The sequence below is a fragment of the Bolinopsis microptera genome, chromosome 8, assembly GCF_026151205.1.
Source record: "Bolinopsis microptera isolate Bmic1 chromosome 8, MBARI_Bmic_1.0, whole genome shotgun sequence".
Lineage (NCBI taxonomy): Eukaryota > Metazoa > Ctenophora > Tentaculata > Lobata > Bolinopsidae > Bolinopsis > Bolinopsis microptera.
The window spans coordinates 9,029,381-9,052,470 of NC_087079.1; the positions used below are offsets into that span (position 1 = coordinate 9,029,381).

General features: G+C 39.7%; 2 protein-coding genes across 6 annotated transcripts in view; both read right to left on the minus strand.

Moving 5' to 3' along the window:
* LOC134819580 (uncharacterized) overlaps positions 1–23,090 on the minus strand; it is a 776,807-nt gene that overhangs the window by 67,552 nt on the left and 686,165 nt on the right. The window lies entirely within an intron of this gene.
* The window catches only part of LOC134819584 (SRSF protein kinase 3-like), an 88,731-nt gene continuing 67,639 nt past the window's right edge, over positions 1,999–23,090 (minus strand). For 2 of the 4 annotated variants that reach the window (XM_063829597.1, XM_063829596.1), the window contains 14 exons: positions 10,981–11,057; positions 10,693–10,801; positions 10,163–10,250; positions 9,905–10,012; positions 9,566–9,652; positions 8,711–8,891; positions 8,451–8,545; positions 8,233–8,340; positions 7,666–8,100; positions 7,286–7,424; positions 6,957–7,064; positions 3,010–3,126; positions 2,728–2,897; positions 1,999–2,525 (listed from right to left, as the gene is read on the minus strand). In XM_063829597.1, the coding sequence (XP_063685667.1) occupies positions 2,415–2,525; positions 2,728–2,897; positions 3,010–3,126; positions 6,957–7,064; positions 7,286–7,424; positions 7,666–8,100; positions 8,233–8,340; positions 8,451–8,545; positions 8,711–8,891; positions 9,566–9,652; positions 9,905–10,012; positions 10,163–10,250; positions 10,693–10,801; positions 10,981–11,057 (1,933 nt within the window). In that variant the 3' untranslated portion in view covers positions 1,999–2,414. Of the gene's footprint in view, positions 2,526–2,727; positions 2,898–3,009; positions 3,127–6,956; positions 7,065–7,285; positions 7,425–7,665; positions 8,101–8,232; positions 8,341–8,450; positions 8,546–8,710; positions 8,892–9,565; positions 9,653–9,904; positions 10,013–10,162; positions 10,251–10,692; positions 10,802–10,980; positions 11,058–11,647; positions 12,084–15,756; positions 15,848–23,090 lie in introns of those variants that run through there. The other 2 variants (XM_063829598.1, XM_063829595.1) reach the window with 2 other exon arrangements.

A 23,090-nucleotide genomic window follows, 5' to 3' on the forward strand; every position in this document is an offset into this window, starting at 1 on the left:
CTGCCTTAATAAATTTGTTCATGAATTCATACACTGTAAGTGTAGACTGTATTATTAGTGCCGTACATTTGATTAGCAATTTACTGGGCATGCGACTTAATTGTGTCATGATGTTGATAGTTGCCAAATTTCGGTAACAAATTAGGACTTAATTTGAGTTTACTGCACGCGCGATGAATAATTTGTGTTTATAGAGATCTGCGGCGCGTTATCAGGTTAACCAGTGAAATCACGGCGTTTTCGTCACGTGACAGTCGAGTGTAGAGTGATTAATTATCATCCCTTGCGAGAAGAATTATTTGATGCGCGGCGCGACCCAGTAGTGCATCGCGCTACAATATATAGCATAATAGGCTAACAAGCTGTATAGGTACTAAAGTATTGACGGATGTTAATCGTCTAATATAAATTTCTTCGAAGAATTAGCGCAGGACGCTTTCTTCTCGAAATATTAGCCCGAGGTAAGTGCTACTAAATCATAGCATAAATAGTGCACGCGGCTGGGTTTGGGGTTACAATGTACATGAGGCTATTGAGGCTTGTCATACGTTGTATGACCCGCCGCGCACGAAGTGCGCGGCTCCCCCTGTACTATAGTGAAGCGACAGTGGGGGTCACCACGTGATACAACATGAGGCGATCATAGTCATACTGGTTTAGCAAATTTGGGCAGTATCCAAGTAGCCCGACATGTGAATTCCCGAACAGGTGTGTTAGGCATTAGGGTTATGGTTATTGGTTATACTTATACTTATGGTTATATAATTCATATAGCCATGTGTCTACGCGTACTGCGTGACGTGCGCTTGTTTCACAGAATCTTTTGCCGCCTTCGGCGGTCGCGCGCTACTGCAAGCGAGAGGGCCGGCTCTGGTTAGAGCAAGTTATATAATAATTTAACGGGTGATACTCGTAAAATATCTGTTCCATTAATTGACAGGACCGTCGACGAGTCCAAATCGGCGCGCGTCCTGGTAGGTTGTAAACCTACAATATAATAATATAACTGGGCGGCGCTCAGCCTGTCATTCCGCCGAATCTTTATTATGAACATAATAGCCTGGAGTCCCCAGGTAAATAATAATAATAATAACCATAATAGTAATACTTATGGTTATGGGTTAAGGTTAAGGTAAACCCTAAACGCCTGTTCGGGAACTCATGTCGGGCTACTTGGATACTGCTTGTAGGTTTACAACCTACCAGGACGCGCGCGCGAGTTGGACTCGTCGACGGAACAGATATTTTACGAGTATCACCCGTTAAGGATACTGCCCAAATTTGTTATGGTTTTCATGTTTTATAACTTTCTTTTCCATTTTCTGTTTTATTTTCTTCGGTGTGTAGTACTAGTTCTACTCATTTTCCATAGTACCAGAAGTACGGGACAAAATTAAAGAACCATTATTTAATGGAGTAATAAAAACTGTTCTGTAACGATTTTACACAACATCTGAACTTGTCAAAACAATCAACAATGTCCAAATTGATCTTCTCGTGAAATCTTGAATGTTGAAACTATCTTTGAATTCCTACAAAATTGGAAATCGTGCGAAACCTTCAATTGAAACAGCATAACACCGAATTTTTCAGTTACTAAGAAATGGTGTTGCAACAAATTAGTAAATTAAGTGACTCCCTCCAAACCATCTCCCTCTCCCTCTCCCTCTCCCTCTCCCTCTCCCTCTCCCTCTCCCTCTCCCTCTCCCTCTCCCTCTCCCTCTCCCTCTCCCTCTCCCTCTCCCTCTCCCTCTCCCTCTCCCTCTCCCTCTCCCTCTCCCTCTCCCTCTCCCTCTCCCTCTCCCTCTCCCTCTCCCTCTCCCTCTCCCTCTCCCTCTCCCTCTCCCTTTCCCTCTCCCTCTCCCTCTCCCTCTCCCTCGCCTTTCCCCCTCCCCCTCCCCCTCCCCCTCCACCTCCCCCTCCCTCTCACTCTCCCTCTCCCTCTCTCTTTGAATATGATTGTGAGGTCACTGAGGTGGTAAAAATGAAAAACATTTTATACGAAGTGAACACAGCACACTAATTTGTACTATTGCACGCACCTTCGAAGAGTCAAAATCCGTCTGACAATAATTTTCTCATGTGAAAAAATGGCCACGTCGCCCTTAAAGTTAAACTTTTACTTTTAGGCCCAATATGATGAAAACTGGACTAAACCACTAAGCCAAGTACACAAAATCTAAAAATGCATATCAAATAAAAACTAAAGGTTCCACTTTTATGGCAAAACTTTTAAATTTTATCTTAAATTAAAACATTAAAAGATAAATAAAATATCAAATTCATTTTGGTCCGAGGAGCCATGCTTTTACACGCGAGTTAACAGTCACATGACGTAATGAGTGACGTCATAACCCCTCCCCTAAATAATCTGACATTAAGAAAACGCTCTCTCAGAGAGGCACATAGTGCCATCATACCCCGTCTAACCAAGGATGTTTGAGAGCTTCGGCAGCAGAAATCCGTTTCTCGTGGTTGAGATCCAACATAGGTTGGAGGAAGTCTGCGAATACCACGGCTTCGTCCTGGGGGCAGCTCAGTTAAAGAGATAACTAACTAATAACTAGAGCTCCATGTCACAGGGCTCCGGATGAATATTGAGCTTACGGAAAATACCCGGCGCGCGGGTCGGTAGGTTAAAACCTACAAAATATCGAGCAATTTGAGAAGGATGAAAGAACTGAAATCCCGGACGGAAGGGTTATTCTAAAGATTAATATTGCTTACCTCCACCCAGTCGTATTTCTCCATGAGCACATTCTTCAAACTCCACGGTCTAAGATCCTTTATGTGCCTCAGTTCGTTTCTCTTTGTAAAGAACTCTTTACTGTATTTTCCTTTCTCTACCAAGTGTTTAGGTATTGGTCCTAGTAGCTCTATTATGTGAGCTAGGTGATCTGAAACGAGTTAGAATTTACGAATGTGGGAGAGATTAGCTGCGTTTCCTTTAAGAATGGGCGATAACTCGACAGTTTTAGTTGAATTCTGAGTAAATTAATGAGGTCGCACCTTCGTCCCTGCTGTAGTTAGAACCACTGTGAGGGTCGAACAGGTATTCACCACATGCCAGTTCAAATACCATACACGCCATGCTCCAGATATCTGCTGAGGTGTTGTAACCGATCCCTGAAGTCAGAGACAAGATTTAGTATGTAGTCTCTTATAGTCTTATCTAGGATATTACTCGTTTAAATAAATGATTAATTGATTGATTGGGGACTGGACCGTGGTGCCAGTCAATGTTTACTCAAAAATATATAATTATAATAATATGAAATCTCCGCAGGACACGCATATGTAATATGTATATATCTGTGATAACTCAAAATTCATTTTAATGATTTGAAGAAACATACTTTGAGCAATTTTGTCACAGTACTTTTATTTAGAGTCCTAGAATAGAATTAGAAGCCACTCAGCAATACGTTTTGTGCATGATTCAAACATGATTTATAAATTATGTCTAACACTATAAATATTGAATATTATGAATGGCACATGTCTACCCTGAGCACATTGCAAGGAAATGTGTACACGCAAACCGTGGTTTTAGCTTATACAGTATACAAACAATGTCACGGAGTCGCACAATTTACAAAATATTACCGCACCTACAATCTACATATTACCTATCTGGAAGGAAGTGGTTCTGTCGATTTACGTGTACATCAGCACTTCCTTCCAGAGTTCCAGATAGGTAATATGTAGGTGCGGTAATATTTTGCAAATTGTGCGACTGACATTTTGTGTATACTGTATAAGCTAAAATTCCTGTAAACTATGATATTATCACCGTCACAAACGTGTCGCCTCGAGATACATCGTTTTTACTTTTCGTGTGTACATGACTAGTGGCTACAATCAATTATCTAACTTTAATATACATTATACAATATACATATCTGATGCTGACTAAAAGTAAAAGGACTCAAATTCAATCTGTTGATGGATTACGTTCCAGGTTGACGAGTTATTCACTATCTTTTGGCATTTATCAAATATCGTTAATATTGAAAGTTGCTGTATTATCAACTTGCCATCTGATCATAAGATTAAGAATAATAAACTTTTAAGAGATATTATTGAGAAGAAATTGCTCTTTTTGAGTGTTTTTCCTGGTTTTAATTCTTCTTTCCGATGTTACATTAATTAGCTAATTAATTAATTACGTCTTATCATGAAAAACGTTTGACCCTAACCATAATTTTAGGCAAGTTCACAGCGGTATAATTTCTGCACCCGTGCACCGCACCTATATAATGTTGCCTCTGATTGCAAGAAAATGTCTTAAATTGAACGTAAATCATTTGAACCACTTCCTTCTATTTATTCGATGTAAATTGTAACATTCATTCCATCTCGCCTGCATGAGATCATTTACAGTCAGTCTTAATACCATACAACTATCTACACTCAGCGAACGCATAATTTATCACGTGTAATATGATACGCTAGTCATGTGCCGCATCCCTCATTATATTACACATGAGGTGAGGTCAGCTTTGTTGTTCGTTCTTTGTTTGCTGTCGTTTCGTTATAGAGGTCAAGTAGTTTGTACATAGTCAAATGTAGATTGTACAAGGTTAAATGTACAGTTTGCAGTAGGTTAAATGTATAGTTTGTACAAATCAAATATACAGATTGTACTAGGACAACTGAAAGGTTTGCACCAGACCAAATGTACATCGCACAGTTTGAACATCAGTACTCACAGTAGTCAGTACATAGTGAAATGTACAGTATGCACAAGATCAAATACTCAATTTGTATATGGTCAAATGTTCAGTTTGTACAATAATAGATATATGCAGTATATGACGGCTGACACGAAGCCATTAACCCCAGTAACTGACACCTGTTGACCCGTGTGTGTTAACTACGTTCGTTTTATGTTTCGCAACACAGGATTATTTAATGATCTTAGTTGAGAACATTTACGTCAAATGTTTTTAATTTCGGTCCACTTCTAGTTCTAGTTGAGTCGTAATTTGACGAGTTAGGCTGTTGAATAGACACCCGATATTAATTTTTTCTTTGATGTAGTTCAGACAGAATTTTTCTGTTACATCTAAGTTTAAGAAAATAAAATTGAACAAAAACATTTTTACCAAATACTTGGTGTTGACCACAAGTACAGAAACATAACCCGAGAACTTTACACAAGAATGAAGTGGTACGTTGAGATCAAGAGCAGCGGCCAGAATCCCCCGGACAGAAAGTTGAGTGTAGGACACCAAAATGACGGATCAGGTGCCTACTACCCCATCATAGCAAACACACCACACGGCAGGATACCCGGAAAAGGACAGTGTGGCAAGGGCTGGTACTCCTTCGGAAACAAGGAGATGGTTGCTAATGACTTCAACTTCGTGAAGTGTAACCCAGGTCACACAGTACGACTACAAAAGTCTCCCCACCCACCTGAACCAGGACTGATCAGAGGGCACCAGACCAACACAGGGGTCATGTATTCTGTGTTGTGTCACCACACCTCTCATGGTAAGATACCGGGTAAGAGTAACGGTAGATCTGCCTGGTATAGTTGGGGTGGTAAGGAGCATCAAACTGCTGACTTCTCCTACATTGTCATCGTACCTCCTGCTGTACCCTCCCACCCTAAACCTTGTCCTCAACCTCATCGGGGTCATCGTCATCCTCAACCTCAATACCCTCCACCACCTCAATGCCCTCCCCAATATCCTCCGCAACCTCAATATCCGCAACAACCTCAATATCCGCCACAACCTCAATACCCTCCTCAACCTCAATATCCTCCTCAACCTCATGTTCCCTCTCAAATTCCTCCCTCATACCCAGGATCTGCACCAGGGTGGCGTCCCGCTGTTGCTCCCCAGTACCCACCAGCTGGCCCGGCTCCGGCCAGACAAGCTCCACCTCAAGGACTGGCACATGGCCAGAAAGTAAGATTCCGCTGTACCAAGACAAGCAAAACCCTTCGACTGACCGCAGCGAACCAGGTGAACGGAATGGGAGGAATCGGAAAATGGGCAACATTCCAAGTGCACGTGTTGGGGCCAGGAACGTACGCATTCCTGAACGAAGTAGGAAACTGGCTGGCAGTAAAAGGAAGCATGTGTACTGGCAGTAACGTTTACAGAGACCCCGACACTTTCTTCCTCCTTCATCTCAACCCCCAGGACAGGTCTCTTTCTTTAGAGGCTCAGAGTTGTCCTGGGTGGTTTGTTGCTGTCAAGAGGGATGGGTCCACTAAACTTATCTTCGCTGACAGAAAACCTTCTACTAGATTCCTACCCGAAATTGTTTAGTGCACTTGTTGGAACGGTTGTGGTATTTTTAGTGACAATGACGATTATATTTTTCTGTTAAATATGATTTTGATTTTAACGTGTCCAGTTTTTATCAACAAATGTATTGCTATTTGCTGAAAGAGTGGGTGTATTCTCAATTTGAGATTTTCAATAAAATATATCGTAGTATTAGCAAAAAGGAGGTGCAAATAATTTACTTTTGGCTTTAATTTAGTTAGTTTTGTGAAAATAAAGTGTTAATTAAACGTAAGCATTTTACATTCTTTTTGATTTAATTTTTTTGTATCGAAGATAATACTTCTATCCTGGCAATCTTTTGACGAACATTTTGACTTTTTTGAATTTTATGTGTAATGTGTATGTATGTTAGATTCACAGAATGTTTCAATCTTTAGATCTAATCATGTTATTTTTCCTCGGTATATCGTTAAAATTCGAAAATATGATAAATATGGTTACATTGGGTTCAGTGAATCATAAAACCTTAAACAAGGGTAATCAAAAAGGGTAATCAAAAAGGAACTTGAAGGTGTCTTGAATTTATAATATCAGGAGCTGCATTGCTTATGACTTGTGATACCCAGCGAACCTTCTAGTTAAATGCTCAATTCCTTGAATTTCCCGAATAACCGAAATGTCAACAATAATTGCACTAATTGCACAAACCTAAGAGCACCTCTACTGATCTGTATTGTCTGGTCTGTATGTCCTCAGAGTAGTGGTGGTCTATCCAGCAAGCATTACCAAGATCTGCTATCTTTACGTTTATATCATCTGAAGCAGCAAGGTGTTATAGAAGGTGTTAAACATGGTGTCAACAACGTTCATTACTCGACACTCCTATTTCGAGGAAGTTTTAACAGTTAACCAGGAGGTGATTAGTACATGATATAACCTGACGAGGGTCATATATCACACTTTGAGGACCCCAGCTAGTATAAACTGTGGAGAATGTTGTTAGTTTATTACACCATAAATCGTGTAGTTAAATAAACCTATACAGCCGTTTTCAGGAAGCTCTGATTTAGTTTCCGTCTTCTCGTTTGAGTTATCCTCCTCCTCTTCCTCCTTGTTCTCCTTAACAGCAGTCTCCTTCTCATTCGGGGCTTTGTTCTCCTCATTCTGTTTCATTACCTAGGGTTATACCGCAACATGAGCCAAACTGCTTTAACAGCAACACGTCTATTTTGAAAGATAAAAATCCGCTTGCCAGCACAACAGCAATTCTAACTGCATATCAAAATATTTGGTTAAAAAACTGATGATGAATCATATATTTGCACAAATTTGTATGTTGTCTGCACACTAAACTTTTCTCAAGGCATGAGGCTTGGTCAACCCAGTTTGAAATTTAAAAGGATCCGTGAATGCTTACCTGATCCTGAGACTCCTCCTGTTCATCAGTCTCCTTCTCATTAGGCTCCTTGTTCTCATCGTTCTCCATATTATCAGTATCAGCAGTTTCTTCTGTGTTACCATTGGAGTTATCATCAGGTTGTGACGTCATGTTATCAGTCTGTGACGTCATATTGTCCTCTGCTATGACGTCATTGTACAGAGCGGCGTGATCTTCTTCCTCCTGCTGTTCTGTACAGTTATCATCTTCCAGTTTTGTGTTGTTCTCCTGGATTGCTGTTTCTTCTGGAATATTCTGGTCATCCGGATTATTCTCATCTTCTGGAATATTCTGATTTTCTGTCTTCATATTCTTCTCGTTTTGATCTTCTGTCTTCATTTCTTTATCGTTCTGATCCTCTGTCGTCATGTCGAGTGGAACTGTGCCGTTACAATTGTCGTTGTGGACCTCGTTCTGAAGGTGAAATTAAAATAGAATAATACTGATTTGGTACCACTCAGTGAAATTAGAGAAAATGTTCCGACAGAAATATTTGGGCAGAAGGTAGAACTGAAACAAATAACGATAAGAAGTTAGCTGAATTACCATATTTTTCTCGTTGTCAGGACTACTGACATTGATAAGCTTGTTATCTTCTGTAGACATATCTGATGTTATACTCTCTGCTCTTCCGTTCTTCTCTCCTCCTCCCGACTGGTGGAATGTATTGGTTCACATTTTTGTAAAGATCAGTGTTAATAACAGCAGCTTCAATGACATTTATAAACTTTATAACTAATTAAGATCAATAGTTTTACTCTTACCGCGTTTGCTTTCTTTAATTTCTTCTTTAACTTTTTCTTCTGATTCTTGGTTAGTTTGACTCCCTCTTTTTGGAGCCCCTCTACTTTAACTGGTGCTGCAATATTTGTAAATGAAGGTTCTTGTATCTAGATAATAGACAAAAAAAGGTTTCACCAGCAAAAAAATGTCTGAATAGATTTCGTGTTAAGTCTTAAGATCAGTCATTCACAGGTGTCACAGACCTTGATTAAAAACAACTATCTGATCTGGCAGCTCTTACCTTGTTTTCGCTCTCTAAGATTCTTAGGAAGATTAGCTTTGAATTTAGGATCGTCCTGTGCTCCAGCAGCAGCCCACTGTTTTACTGTACTCTCGCTAACAGTTAACATCACGTTCTCAGGCTTTATGTCCGTGTGTATTATACCACATACTGTGTGCAGGTAGTCAAGTCCCATCAGTACCTGGGAATGTTTCGTTAAAATAAAAAAAAAAAACTAAAAAACTAAAAAAACTGCCTAAGTTAGCTTGTTTGTTTGTTTTTATTGGTGGTTAAACTGACGCCTAAAACTAGAGCAATTCATGGTTGTTGAGGGTGTTGAAGTAACTTAGTAACCTTTAAGTAACTTAGTAACCTTTTAAGTAACTTAGTAACCTGTTTAGTAACTGAGTAACCTGTTTAGTAACTTAGTAACCTTTAAGTAACTTAGTAACCTTTTAAGTAACTTAGTAACCTGTTTAGTAACTGAGTAACCTGTTTAGTAACTTAGTAACCTTTTAAGTAACTTAGTAACCTGCTAAGTAACTTGGTAACCTGTTTAGCAACTTAGTAACCTTTTAAGTAACTTGGTAACCTGTTTAGTAACTGATTAACCTGTTTAGTAACTTAGTAACCTTTTAAGTAACTTAGTAACCTGTTTAGCAACTTAGTAACCTTTTAAGTAACTTAGTAACCTGTTTAGTAACTTGGTAACCTAGCCTGTTAAGTAACTTGGTGACTGTTTAGTAACTTAGTAACCTGTTTAGTAACTATGCAACCTGTTTAGTAACTTAGTGACCTGTTTAGTAACTATGCAACCTGTTTAGTAACTTAGTAACCTGTTTAGTAACTTAGTAACCTGTTTAGTAACTTAGTAACCTGTTTAGTGATGCGCTTCACCAGAGCCTCATTCATCCCCCGATAGTTACTTCTAATTATCAGCTTCAGCAGGTTGTCTCCGAGAACCTGTCGGAACAAATTGTCACAGGGTTGTCTTCTCAAAGTTATTTATAACTAGATTGTGATTATATTGATGATGTGGATTTTACTATTAGATAATTGACATTGGCATCAAAGTAAGGCGTCAACCATATTTTGCGATGATCATTATAACACATACAGATACACTGCTACACCATGCCCTGTGATAGCAACAGTGTAGTTTACTGATTCACAGTCGATATTTTACAGTCTCAACACCATACCAATCCAACTCACCTCGAATACCATGCTGATATGGGTACCATGGATACCGACTATTTTGTGATCGTCTATCATCTGTACCACGTGACTTCTACCCACATGGGCGTGGTCTCCTTCTCTCACCTGGTGTTATCATGTGAGGTACTGTGCAGTGTGCACTGAGGCTAGTGTACTTGATTGAAGCTGATGACAAGTAGTAAAATATACTTGAAGTACCATGACCAAATATAAGTATATTGTAGCAGTAGGGATCACAGTTAGTACATTGTTTACCTTGGTCAACAACTTGATCTCATCAATAGCTGTTTCTGTGTACTGTGACGCACTCTTCACAACTTTAACGGCTGTATACGCTTTCGTTCTGAACAATAGTGGGATAAGATAAAAAGACATTTCAATCCATTGCAAAGTCCATATTATTCCTTCAAACATTCTCAAGCTTACTCTCAGAATATCACAAATGACCGACCCTAATTACCATCTCTAATCAGGAGTGTACACCGTTAATTATGCTCCTTCGTCGTAATTGTCCTTATAATGAGCAATTAAGGTTCATCTGCATTAAGGTCCAAGCTAACGAGGCCCGACAAGTAACACAGGTCTCTGTTGAAATACTATAGACTAGTTGAACTAATATAGACTAGTTGAACTTATCTATACTAGTGCTACAGCATTACTAATCTACCAGAAACTGAATGGAGTTGGGTTAAAAACATATAAGTGATACGATAGCTTAACTTGTAGAAGCTTTCAATAAACATGTGTTAATCGTCGTCAGCTGACTAATCTACCAGCAAACTAACCTACTGTCCCTGGCGAGCCACACGGTGGAAAAGTGGCCCCATCCCAGCTTTCTCAGGACCACATATCTGTTGTTGTAAACATCTGATATCTTGACAGGATGGTAACCCCCTGGGAGCAATTAAATTTAGTTTAACACGGGAATACAAATTACAAACAAGATGAAACAAATTTAAACGTGAATAATTTATCTCAGTTCCACATAACCAGATTTATATAATTCAATTTGTATGTATATTAATAACAATTGATATAATATATTAATACCTATATAATCAATATTTAATTACCCTTTTTGTAGTCCTCCGTGTCCTCCTGCTCCTCCTCTGAATCCTCCACCTCGCTATCATCCTCTTCAAACTCCTCCCTGTAATTATTTATTTAGCCAATTAATTAATAACACTGACAAGGTAACGTAATACGTTTTTATAAATACTCTACAGAATAAATTCATTAAGAGTTGACGAGTAGTTAACTGCAACATTTTCCCTTTAATATTATTATTTATATAATAATATCATTATTAATCAGAGTTTGACAACCCTTTAATATGAATTTCCTGGATTCTTTTTATTAGTTATAAGGGCGTACAAGTTATGGTGAATTATCGAATTTATTATGTATTGATAAGACTGATATAATATGGAAATGAGTAAAGTTAGTTTTCTCAAACATAATTATCCACCAAAATTTTTGAAGTATGGTGGTGAAGAGGGTAGCTAGTATTCTGACACAATATACAATTTAATTTGTGCTCCATGTTTTTTTGGTCGTGTTAGGGCTATAGTTTAGTAACAAGACCTTGGGTTATTGTGGTTTAGATATGTCAGAATCGGGGTCATAGTGTTGGAACTCGGACAGACTAGTTGGATTAGAGCTAGCATTAAGGTGTAAATTCTGTAGTGCTTGGCAACGTGTTACAAGAAAACAAGAAATATATTATATATCTCGCAGTACCCGTCAATATCTAGATGATAATATCCAACAGGCTCCACAGGGATACAGTCCAGCTGCTCCTCCGTATCATACAAGTAGCTCTCAGAGTCAGTACCGAACAAACTGTCTACATCGTACAGGGTAATGTCATTCAGTGAGAAACACCGTCTTTCTATCAGCATCGGCACCTGGAACTGTTCTGGAACCTTCTGTAGCTCTTTTAAAACCTTCCGTGGTTATTCTGGAATTTTCTGTAGTCCTTTTAATGGTTTCTAGGAATGTTCTTCTGCTGCCAGATAGTTATTTGAATAGTTTGGCCGGTGTAGAGATTAAACTTTGAGTAGACGATGTTATATCAGGTTAGGAGGAGGATGTAAGACATTTCCTTGTACAAGTGAGATCGAGATATTATCTGGGTAAAGTGGGTGCCATCTTCTGTGTGTGCGGGGCGGCTACTAGGGAGTATTAATTTGCACATGTTTCTTTAATTAGTGAAATATTTACAATTCTGAAAATTCTAACTTGTAATTAGCTGATAAATACTGAATAAATGAAAAGAGTCTCGCAAAATTTATAAATGAAGGTTTTTATTTAAGACACAGTGCACATCAATCAATCTAATACTGGATCATTTAAACTATTTAAACATCGGACAAGCTAATCGCACATCAGAAAGCACCGGAATACGGTTTTCTAACAAACAAAAAAAAGCAGAAATACGGAGAAAACAAAATCTTGAAATATGATTTAAGCAACAAAGCAGGGTTAATTTTGTAATTACTAAATTGCAACCTACACATCTACCACCAGTAACAACAAACGTGCCCAACTGACTACTTGGCGGACGTGATTACCGCTAGAATAACAGTATTTCTACTGAGAGGAAGTGTGTTGTAGTGACGTGGTATAGTGTATAAAATACACCGGAGATAATCTACCCAGTAATATTTACGGGAGCTTAATAGGAACTTTGTGATAAACTTGGAGCCTAGTGGCTCGTGCACCTGTATACGCGTGCAATGCAGCTGATTAATAATTAGGACAATTGATTGCTAATTAGCGGAAATGATTGGATAATTGGTAACACACTTAGCTTCTAATTACAAATATTTGGCTGGACAGTTAATCCGCCATTTCACTAAAATTGTATTGTCGTCATTTTTATCATTAAAATGCGGTACAAGCTGTTATTATTGATGTTACCAGCTGCCAGGAACCGCACCCAACCCAAGCAAAATAAAGAACCATTGAACGTAGTATTAAACAAGAAAATATACGCTACTGAAACAAGAAAATATATGCTATTGAAACAAGAAAATATACGTTATTTAAACAAGAAAATATATGCTATTTAAACATGATGTCAGGTGAAGAGAGACACAATCAAATCGAGTCAAATTGCTTGAGAATGCAGGAAACGCTAAAACGAGACCATTGATTTAACTTGAAACAATTATTCATGCTCCGTCAGAATACTTTAAAGTCTGAGTAAGATTCAGAAACATGAAGGATGTCAGATGAACGGTTAACGCGGCATTTAACGTGACTACGTTTGGTTATATTATATTACATTATATATATAATATTATACAAGTGTAATTGTTGCAAGCACTAGAGGTCAGGGAGCAGGTCCCCCCTTTGAGAGCCTGTCATGCAGGGACATTGACAGTCTCGCAGTGTAGCGCAGTTCATGTCTTCTGGGGGAGCTGGGTGACGGGAATTGTGAGCGCCATTGTCAGGGTCGGAAACATTGCACGTGACTTGAACTCAACTACCACGTGACTCAAAATGAACAAACACAACTTGGAATAGTAGCTGGTATGGTAGCTAGTTAAGTAGCTGGCATGGTAGCTGCTTAAGTAGCTGGTACGGTAGGTGGCATGGTAGCTGGTATTGTAACTGGTATAAGGCTAGTTGAATGATCACAAATTGTTGTCCATCTCAAAATAACACTGTCAGCCCTACTAAACATCAGCAAATCCAATTTTGGCAACTGAACATGGGTTTAACCCGAGAAATACAATTATAAGCAAATCACCAGGCGGCTGCAAGTGTCGACTAGTTGAGTGGTACTTGTCAAGTTGTCAACATGCCCCAGTTTATTCTATGTAGGGACTCTTATAATTTATTAAGAAAATAGGATCTGATAGTTCACAAATTATGTCTAATCTTATAGGCTGACGCTTAGCTTGATTAGAATGTGTCTTATTTATTATTGAGCTCAAAACGAACGTGACTATTAGACACTTCACAAACGATGTGACATTGGTCACAAAACACAATGTCACAAAACGATGTGACATCTGTCACAAAAGCTATGAGAAAAACTGAACAATAAGACGGATTACAATGGTAAGTTATAAAGGTTCACAAAATAAATTACGACCGATCGCAAATGGACGGCTTAGGACGGCGTAGTCCAACTTTAGAGTTTATAATGTTAAACTTATGTTCAACTTGGATATTTGAATAACGTAATGTGAAATATGACTTGTAGGAATAAAAGAACTTAGGTCAGCACAGCAATCAACAGCCGGGTGTTGATAAGTCTACATTTAGTATTCACCAAGAATATGCTGATGATAAAAGGGGTGACTAAGGGGTGCCAAGAACGATTACAAGAAGAGACGATAAGCCGTGGCGTGCGGTAAACTCTAAAATATGAGATAAAGTAAACACCGTAACATTTAAAAAAGATTTAAGTTGATTTGAGCAGGTGCTGCGTGAATATAAAAATAAACACATGACATAATATCGAATAACACTGGTTAGTGGTTACTGGTTAGGAGGGAGAGATTGTACTGAATATTGAGGAGGAGATTGTACTGAAGGAGGAGGAGGAGATTGTACTGAAAACAGAGGCGCAAGGTGATATAATATTGTGATTTATACTCAGTATTATAGTAATGGGGGTGGTCTAATAAAAGAGAAATTTAACACCAACATCCGTCAGAAGGTATTACAAATAGTATCCTTCTTTTTGCCGGGGTGTATTTTAACACTACTCCTACGGTATTTCAGGTCAAATTACAGGACAATTTATTTTATAGACAGGTGAAAACAGAGGGTGGTGATTTAAGGTATTTTAAGGTATGTTAAGGTATGTTGAGGTATTTGGCACGTACGTCTTGAGGAAGCCAATCAGTGGAATTATGAGATCATAGAAAAATAAATTATATAGTAAAAATAACGAGTTACAACCATGGAAATGAGCGTTATTTAACGATTATACACGATCAAGTTAGTGATTATAACAGATAATTACGGAGTAGGAGATACTGTCAGCACGCCGTGACAATCTCCAGTGAAATTTATCAAAATTAAACGGGGGGATCACGTTCATTGTGGACAAAAATAGACAGAAAATCAGGACCCCCCTTCAATTGTACCTCGTGTAACAAGGATCACAAAGTTATATTACTATCGGTGGTGAGGTGGTGACTATCACTATTTCCTTTAACTATGATTTGCAACCCAGCAGTGGTAACTTGTTAATCAGCATTAGAGCAGGTGTGTCTGATCTGGTGACTTGTACGGAGGAGTGGAAGTGTCAGTGATATTTACCTTATCGCTCATACGTTGAACTGATAATAAAACGCCGCTACATTATAGCGATATTATAGCGATCAACCAAGATAAGACTGGTTGGACACATAAAAAGCTGTAGCGAATATGGTATGGGAGTGAGAATGTCGTCTAATTCACAAGGTTGATGTTTACTGGAGTATTTTCTAGCTGGTAAACGGTTGAAGGGTGTCGAGGTGACGAGGTGGTCTGATATACTGAACTTGTCGGGAATGGTAATATAGCAGAGAACTTCTCTCTCCTTATATAGATGTACAGAAGATTATATTCTCGACACTATAGATTGGATATGACTATTGATATGATTGAAATTTTACAAAGAACGGGCCGTGTATTTCTACTGTATGGGGTCGAGGAACGCGCGATGGCATTTCCAATTAGATATATCGGATCGTAGGTAACAGCTGATCAGTGGATGGTTTTTTCAAGCAAGAATAAGCTGGATATTTCTTTGTAGACAGAAAAATACAATAGACATGCAAAAATGGGGGTGAAGGGGAAGTTGGGGAGGGGGGAGGTTGGGGGTTTAAATAATCTTGACTCACCAAATAGCAGAACAGCAAGTAGACAGCAGTTTGATAATAGGCATATTGTCAGGTATCACACATCTCACTTCTCACACACACTCACACAGTCACACACTCACACTGTCACACGCTCACTAGTACTTAGTTGGTGTCCTCATTGTCACTCCGCTAAACCGGGGATTTTCCTCATCATTTCAACCTTAATTTCTAGGTCTTTTACAGGAGATCTTTAGTTAACGTAAGCGATATGTTTAAGGAAATGACAACTGTTTTAAATTTCATTAAGACTAGAAATTTAAATTTCGTCTTCAATGGAGACAAGAATATTATGTATGGTACTTAATATGGACTGTTCATTTCAACAAAATAGAATAACGGCAACTCGTTCGAACTGTTCCAATCGTTACTATCTGAAGATCCCCAAAATGTTCATTAGCAAAGTTCATATTTAATTATAGCCGACAAAGTAACATGTTCGTCTTATAGCGATAAACAGAAGTTCAAAAATGATGTGGTTATGAGTGTTACATCACGCAATTTGGTGGGCAAAGTAGGGTGACAATTGACGAACAGAGCAATTAACAATTTGGACAACATTTAATATTGAGAAGTTTTTTCGTTTGGAATTGGCTACAACGGTAGATAATATGATGTGTCAGCAATATGCAATGTCAATATTTAATCCAGCATTAAATGGGACAATTTAATTGTACAATTTTCAATTGCTACCTAATTACAAAACGGCACTATGACATTAAATAACTATTAACTAATTAAATAACTATTAAATCTATTTAAGACCGTTGCTTATCCAGAGAGATATAGTCAGGAACAAACGCACAATGAATGGGGGACTAGGTGGTAACATTAGACATATTATCAAGGGGCGGCTTACTTTTACACAGGGTATGACAGCCGTTATTTATTAGCGCCTTTATGTCTAGCATCCGGGACCGGGTGATCAACATATATGCGGAATATTCAGCCCAGCTGATCGCTTGTTCCGCAATTAATGCACGTGATGTTTTACAAATCAGGCTTTTGTTTAAGCACACGGAAAACGCACCCAAATTTCCAGAAATAGCGATTATTGGAAATTTTCACAAAATTAATTACCTCGAGCAAACGATCACATACGAACAGTATGTGAGTTTATGGATATATTATTATAAACACTGATAAGCACTGGTTCTAACTTCTAAGCATGTCGGCACAAAAATATGGGATTTTCTACGAAAATCAAACAATTATAGTTCAGCGAACAAGCCTGGGTTTGGCTAACAGCGATATGAAACAGTGAAAATGTCACATTAGAAGACAGAAGCTTTGCAGTAGTTTTGGCACATGTTTAATATGGTTAACACCTGATAGTGAGATAAAGTTGTAAATGGTTCATTTTGGCATGTAGTTTTAGATATTATTTTAGTATTTGATCACTGAATTCAACACTTCAAATAGGAAACATAATTGTTATCATAAATTAATCTTAAAAGCTATAATCAATACATTAAGGATGAGTACAATGAGTAACAGTAACTATCAATGATCTGCCAGGGTATATAATTCGAAGTAAAAATAGCAGAACTATTTTGACATGATCACAGCTGATTATTGTCGTTGATCGATAGGACGATACTAACATAGCAGGAAGTAAGCCACAGAACCATGAGACGAACAGTGATTTATTGTGCTGTACGTGGTTCTGCACATTCTCCAAAATAAGCCTACTTCTACTACGGAAGTTATACATAAATTAGGCACTTTCATGTTAATTTTTCAAGCATCATAATGCAAAACATTGACCTCTTATTTCTAAAGTTTCTTAATTCTATCATGGGGTATTGGAATGAGATAAATATCCAGTGGAGACTGGAGATAGAAGTCCCAAGGTTCGGCTACAGGACTGAAAACAGAGTTATACATGAATTAGGCACTTTTATGTTTTCATCATAATGCAAAACATTGTTATAAATTATAAAATGCCCATATTTAAATGAGATCTCTTCTTTGACCGAGTTTTTGAGCGGTATTTAAAGCTTATTGCTTTCAATATCAAAAGCCAATCTGGGTAGTGTTTGCGCGGCTTCTTCTTCATTTCTTGGAAATGTAAATACAGAATTGTGCGGTAGACATTACAGAATGTACAGTTACATTACATGTGACCAATGGAGAAGGTTGAGAAATCCGTGAATAGCTGACGAAGTTAACCCATTTAAATTCAGTTGTTTACATCATCAACTCTGAACTGACCGCTGCAATATATTACACCAAGGAGTTACATTGCCATGTAGTTCAATTCACATTTCATAGTTTGATCATATCATGAAACCCTTAACGTACAAATCCAATCACTTACCAAAATTCACGTACTTCACTCGCATTGTTCATTCACGTACCAAATCTTATAATTCTGCTCACGTGCGCGCAGAATATTATACAATTTTCCCACGCGCGCGTTTTATGCGCGGAAAGTATTACACATCTTTGACATCGCGCGATACGCAAAGTTTAGTTGGATTTCGTTTAACAGTAGATGTTTTCTTCTCAAAACTGTAAAAATGTCGCTTTTCAAAACTATGATTATGCGGACAAATTTGATTCTAAATATTACAAAAAAGTAGGTGCGTGCGCGAGTTTACGTAGATAATCAATACTGTCTGGAGTAGTGAAGTCAATCAAGATGTCGATTATTATTATGGACAGGGGCGAGTTATTTTATTATTATTTTTATTATCTTGACAGTTGCTGTTGCAATGTAACTTGAGATTTGAAATTTATATTCCTTTATTCCTTGTATTCCTTGTATATATTTTAGCAGACACAAAAAAAGTTCGACTCAAACCTTATCAAATGGTTTTAATTTTATTGAGTCGGTATATGGTTCTGTGAAATCTGGTTCATTTATTTCCGGTGGATTGGTCTTTCTATACAGTATTTAACTGGTTTCATGGTACACCGTAGTTATTAACTGAAAGTGATGAATCTATAAGGAATGAAGTTCCGAGCCAATTTCTTCATTTAAAGTTTGAAAAAGTGACCTCTTCAACTGTAGAAAGTGACTTATTAATCCTAGCAGGTAATTAACTCTGGATCCTCATCACATTGATTCCATTCTAAATTCTAGCCATAAACAAAACAAACATTACCAGATAACTCCGTTTACCATTTGACATGTTCCAGTGCGAACGAGGCCTTCCCCGGACAAATCCTTGAAGGCAATCCTTCCCTAGCTAAAGTTCGAACAGTATAATTTATCTGATGAAGTGTATTACTAAGGTGCTCTGCTGATAATTGTAGTAAAGCAATTAATAAATGCCAAAAAAATGACCTCCGCCGAGGCTCGATCCGGGGTGTTCTTCTTGGAAACGGCGACTAGACCGCCGAGCTACGAAAGGCTCAGCAGATTTACAATATGTAACAATTTAAAGTTCATAAAAATACGCGCACGCACGTAACTTTTCGTTATTTATGGATCCAAATAATAGCGACATTTTTACAATTCTGAGAAATAAACCTCGCGCGACATAAAGCGACATTTTTACAATTTCGTTTACAATTTTGCTAGAACACCTCCTCTCGTTTAAACCGAAAGAAAGTTCACATTTTGTTTCAATTGGGTGTCCTAACTGAAAACCAAAAGCATATAAAACACAATCGCTATTGTTAATTGACGAACACCTTTATTTTGGTATTTACAGATATCATGATACTCATTTATTTGAATTGATGTCTTAATGAAGTTGCGAAGGAACCTCATGGGTGATGGAACAAAGAAACATTGATAAATTCTTGACATTCCCTCCAATGAAACATAAGAATGGCAAACAGCCAAGTAGTCGACATAAGAGACTAGACACTCGGTTAACTTGACCGGGTTAAGTCTTTAAATATCAAATATTTCTTTCGCAACATTTGTATTATATTACTGGTTACCACTACAAACACGTACTTCAAATATGAATCTAAACCGCGCCGTTGCGATGTTATTGATATAGTCTCTTATTTCAAAACCAAACCATTGACTCAGAAAGCAGTACATTGAGATTACTTGAAAAATAAAATAGAACAACTGAGCGAATGAATCGATTAAGAATTCATTGTTGACCTCTTATTTCTAAAGTTTCTTAATTCTATCATGGCCCATGGGGTATTGGAATGAGATAAACATCCAGTGGAAATAGAAGCCCAAAGGTTCGGCTACAGGACTGAAAACAGAGAAAACACTACACTCCTAAAAAAATACGAACAGTCTTACTGGCAAGGGAAAAAGAAAATGGAAGAAATAAATATCAGTAATCGATGTGCGTTGTGGCTACTCAACTTATAATTTGTGCAACGATGCGTAATTATTTACGGGATATAACAGACACTCACAAAACGAGAATATAGTTAGAGTCTTATTTGTGGGAGTAACCAAAACGGTTACAATAAAGCCATGGAGAAGGGAAGCGCTATGAGAAGGGATGCGCTATGTTTATAATGTAAAAGCATGTAACCCACATGAACATTCTGAATATTAAATAAGTTAAGTAAATATTTTTGACGTCTGTTTATTGTTACTTGCAGCGACACATCAAATTATTCAAGCGTGGCTGGCTTCTTGAGAAAAAATAAGTAATTCTTGACGTTTTATAGGGGGGGGGGGGATCATGTTATTTTTTGTCCGTTTTTGTCCGTTTTTGTCCGTTAATTTTTGTCCGTTTTGAAAATATAGCTGCCAAACGGACAAAAACGGACAAAAACGGACAAAAATTGTAACTTTTGATTTAAATTTTCTCCACAATTTGTAACAGGCTATCTGCAGAAATGGGTAGCCCGGTTAATGACCATGGTCCTTTCTCAAACTTTTAATCTTCAATTAGGCACAAAGAATACCTAGTCTACACATTTTTTAATTACATAAAAAGGGATGAAAAGTTTTATTACTGGAGAGTAAAACTTTGTTAAACACAAAGATTCTTGAGCACATTTTGAGTCAGACTCAAATGCGCTTAAAAACATTTTAGTATATAACAATAAATTATGTTAACAATAACACCAACAATAATTATAAATTGAACAAATTATTGAGAGATGAAAGAGAGGAAAAGGAGGAGGGGGGACTGAGGAGGGGGACTGAGGAGGGAGAGGAGGGGGGCTGAGGAGGAGTGAGACTGAGAAGGAGAACTGAGGAGGAGGAATGAATAGGAGGAGGAGAAGAAGGACTCAAGAGAAGGAGGACCCAAGAGGAGGAGGACTTAGGAAAAGGCCCCATGAGGAGGACTGGGGAGGAGGAGGACCGATGAGGACTGATGAGGACTGATAAAGAGGACTAAGGACGAGGAGGAGGAGGAGGAGGAGGAGAAGGACTGAGGAGTGAGGAGGAGGACTGATGAGGAGAAGGAGGTGTATGAGGAGGATGAGGAGGAGAAAGGAGATAAAGGATGAGGATAAGGAGGACTGAGGAGGAGGACTGGTGAAGAGGACTGATGAGGAGGAGGACTGAGAAGGGGAGGACTTAAGAGGACTGAGGAGGGGAGGACTTAGGAGGAAGAGGAGGATTGAGCAGGAGGAGGACTGAGGAGTAGAAGGAGGAAGAAGACTGAGGAGGATCAGGAGGACCCAGGAAGAGGAGGAAGAGGAGGAGGACTGAGGAGGAGAAGGAGGACCCAAGAGGAGGAACCAGGAAGAAGAGGAGGAGGAGGACTGAGAAGGAGGAGTGAGACTGAGAAGGAGAACTGAGGAGGAGGAATGAATAGGAGGAGGAGGAGAAGAAGGACTCAAGAGGAGGACTGAGGAGGAGGAGGACTAAGGAGAAGGATGAGGAGGAGGACCCAAGAGGAGGAGGACCCAAGAGGAGGAGGACCCAGGAGGAGGACCCAGGAAAAGGCACCAAAAGGAGGACTGGGGAGGAGGAGGACTGATGAGGACTGATGAGGACTGATAAAGAGGACTAAGGACGAGGAGGAGGAGGAGTGAGGAGGAGAACTGATGAGGAGGAGGTGTACGAGGAGGATGAGGAGGAGAAAGGAGATGAAGGAAGGAGATGAAGGATGAGGATAAGGAGGACTGAGGAGGAGGACTGGTGAAGAGGACTGATGAGGAGGAGGACTGAGAATGGGAGGACTTAGGAGGACTGAGGAGGGGAGGACTTAGGAGGAAGAGGAGGATTGAGGAGGAGGAGGACTGAGGAGTAGAAGGAGAAAGAAGACTGAGGAGGATCAGGAGGACCCAGGAAGAGGAGGAGGACTGAGGAGGAGAAGGAGGACCCAGGAGGAGGAACCAGGAAGAAGAGGAGGAGGAGGACTGAGAAGGAGGACTGAGAAGGAGAAGGAGGACTGATGAGGAGGATGAGGATGAGGAGGAGGGTGACTGGGGAAAGGATTGAGGAGGAGGAAGACTGAGGAGGAGGAAGAGGAGAAGGACTGAGGAGGAGAAGGACTGAGGAGAAGGAAGAGGAGGAGGACTGAGGAGGAGGACCCAGGAGGAGGAGGACACAGGAAAAGGCCCCAGGAGGAGGAGGATGACTTGGGAGGAGGAGGACTGATGAGGACTGATGAGGAGGAGAAGTAAGTGGATGAAGAGGATGAGGAGGACTGAGGAGGAGGACTGGTGAGCAGAAGGAGGAGGACCCAGGAGGAGAAGGAGGAGGAGGAGGATAACTGAGGAGGAGGAGAAGGACTGAGGAGGAGAAGAGGGATCCAGGAGGAGAACCCAGGAGGAGGAGGAGGAGGACTGAGGAGGAGGACTAAGGAGAAGGAGGACTGATGAGGAGGATGAGGAGGAGGGTGACTGGGGAAAGGACTGAGAAGGACTGAGGAGGAGAATGCGGACTGAGGAGGAGGAACCAGGAAAAGGAGGAGGAGGACTGAAGAGGAGGACTGAGAAGGCGAAGGAGGACTGATGAGGAGGATGAGGATGAGGAGGAGGGTGGCTGGGGGAGGACTGAGGAGGAGGGTGACTGGGGGAGGACTGAGGAATATGAGGAAGACTGAGGAGGCGGAGGAAGAGGAGAAGGACTGAGGAGGAGAAGGACTGAGGAGGATGACTGAGGAGGAGGAGGACTGAGGAGGAGGAGGAGGACTGAGGAGGAGGAGGACTGAGGAGGAGGAGGACTGAGAAGGAGGAGGAGGAGGAGGAGGAGGAGGAGGAGGAGGAGGAGTGAATAGGAGGAGGAGGGGGACTGGGCAGGACTGAGGAGGAGGACTGAGGAAAAGGATGAGGAGGAGGACTGAGAAGGAGGACTGAGCTGAGGAGGAGAACTGAGGACTGAGGAGGAAGAGGAGGAGGATGAAGAGGAGGTGGACCCAAGAGGAGGAGGTCCCAGGAGGAGGACCCAGGAGGAGGACTCAGGAGGAGGAGGAGGATGACTG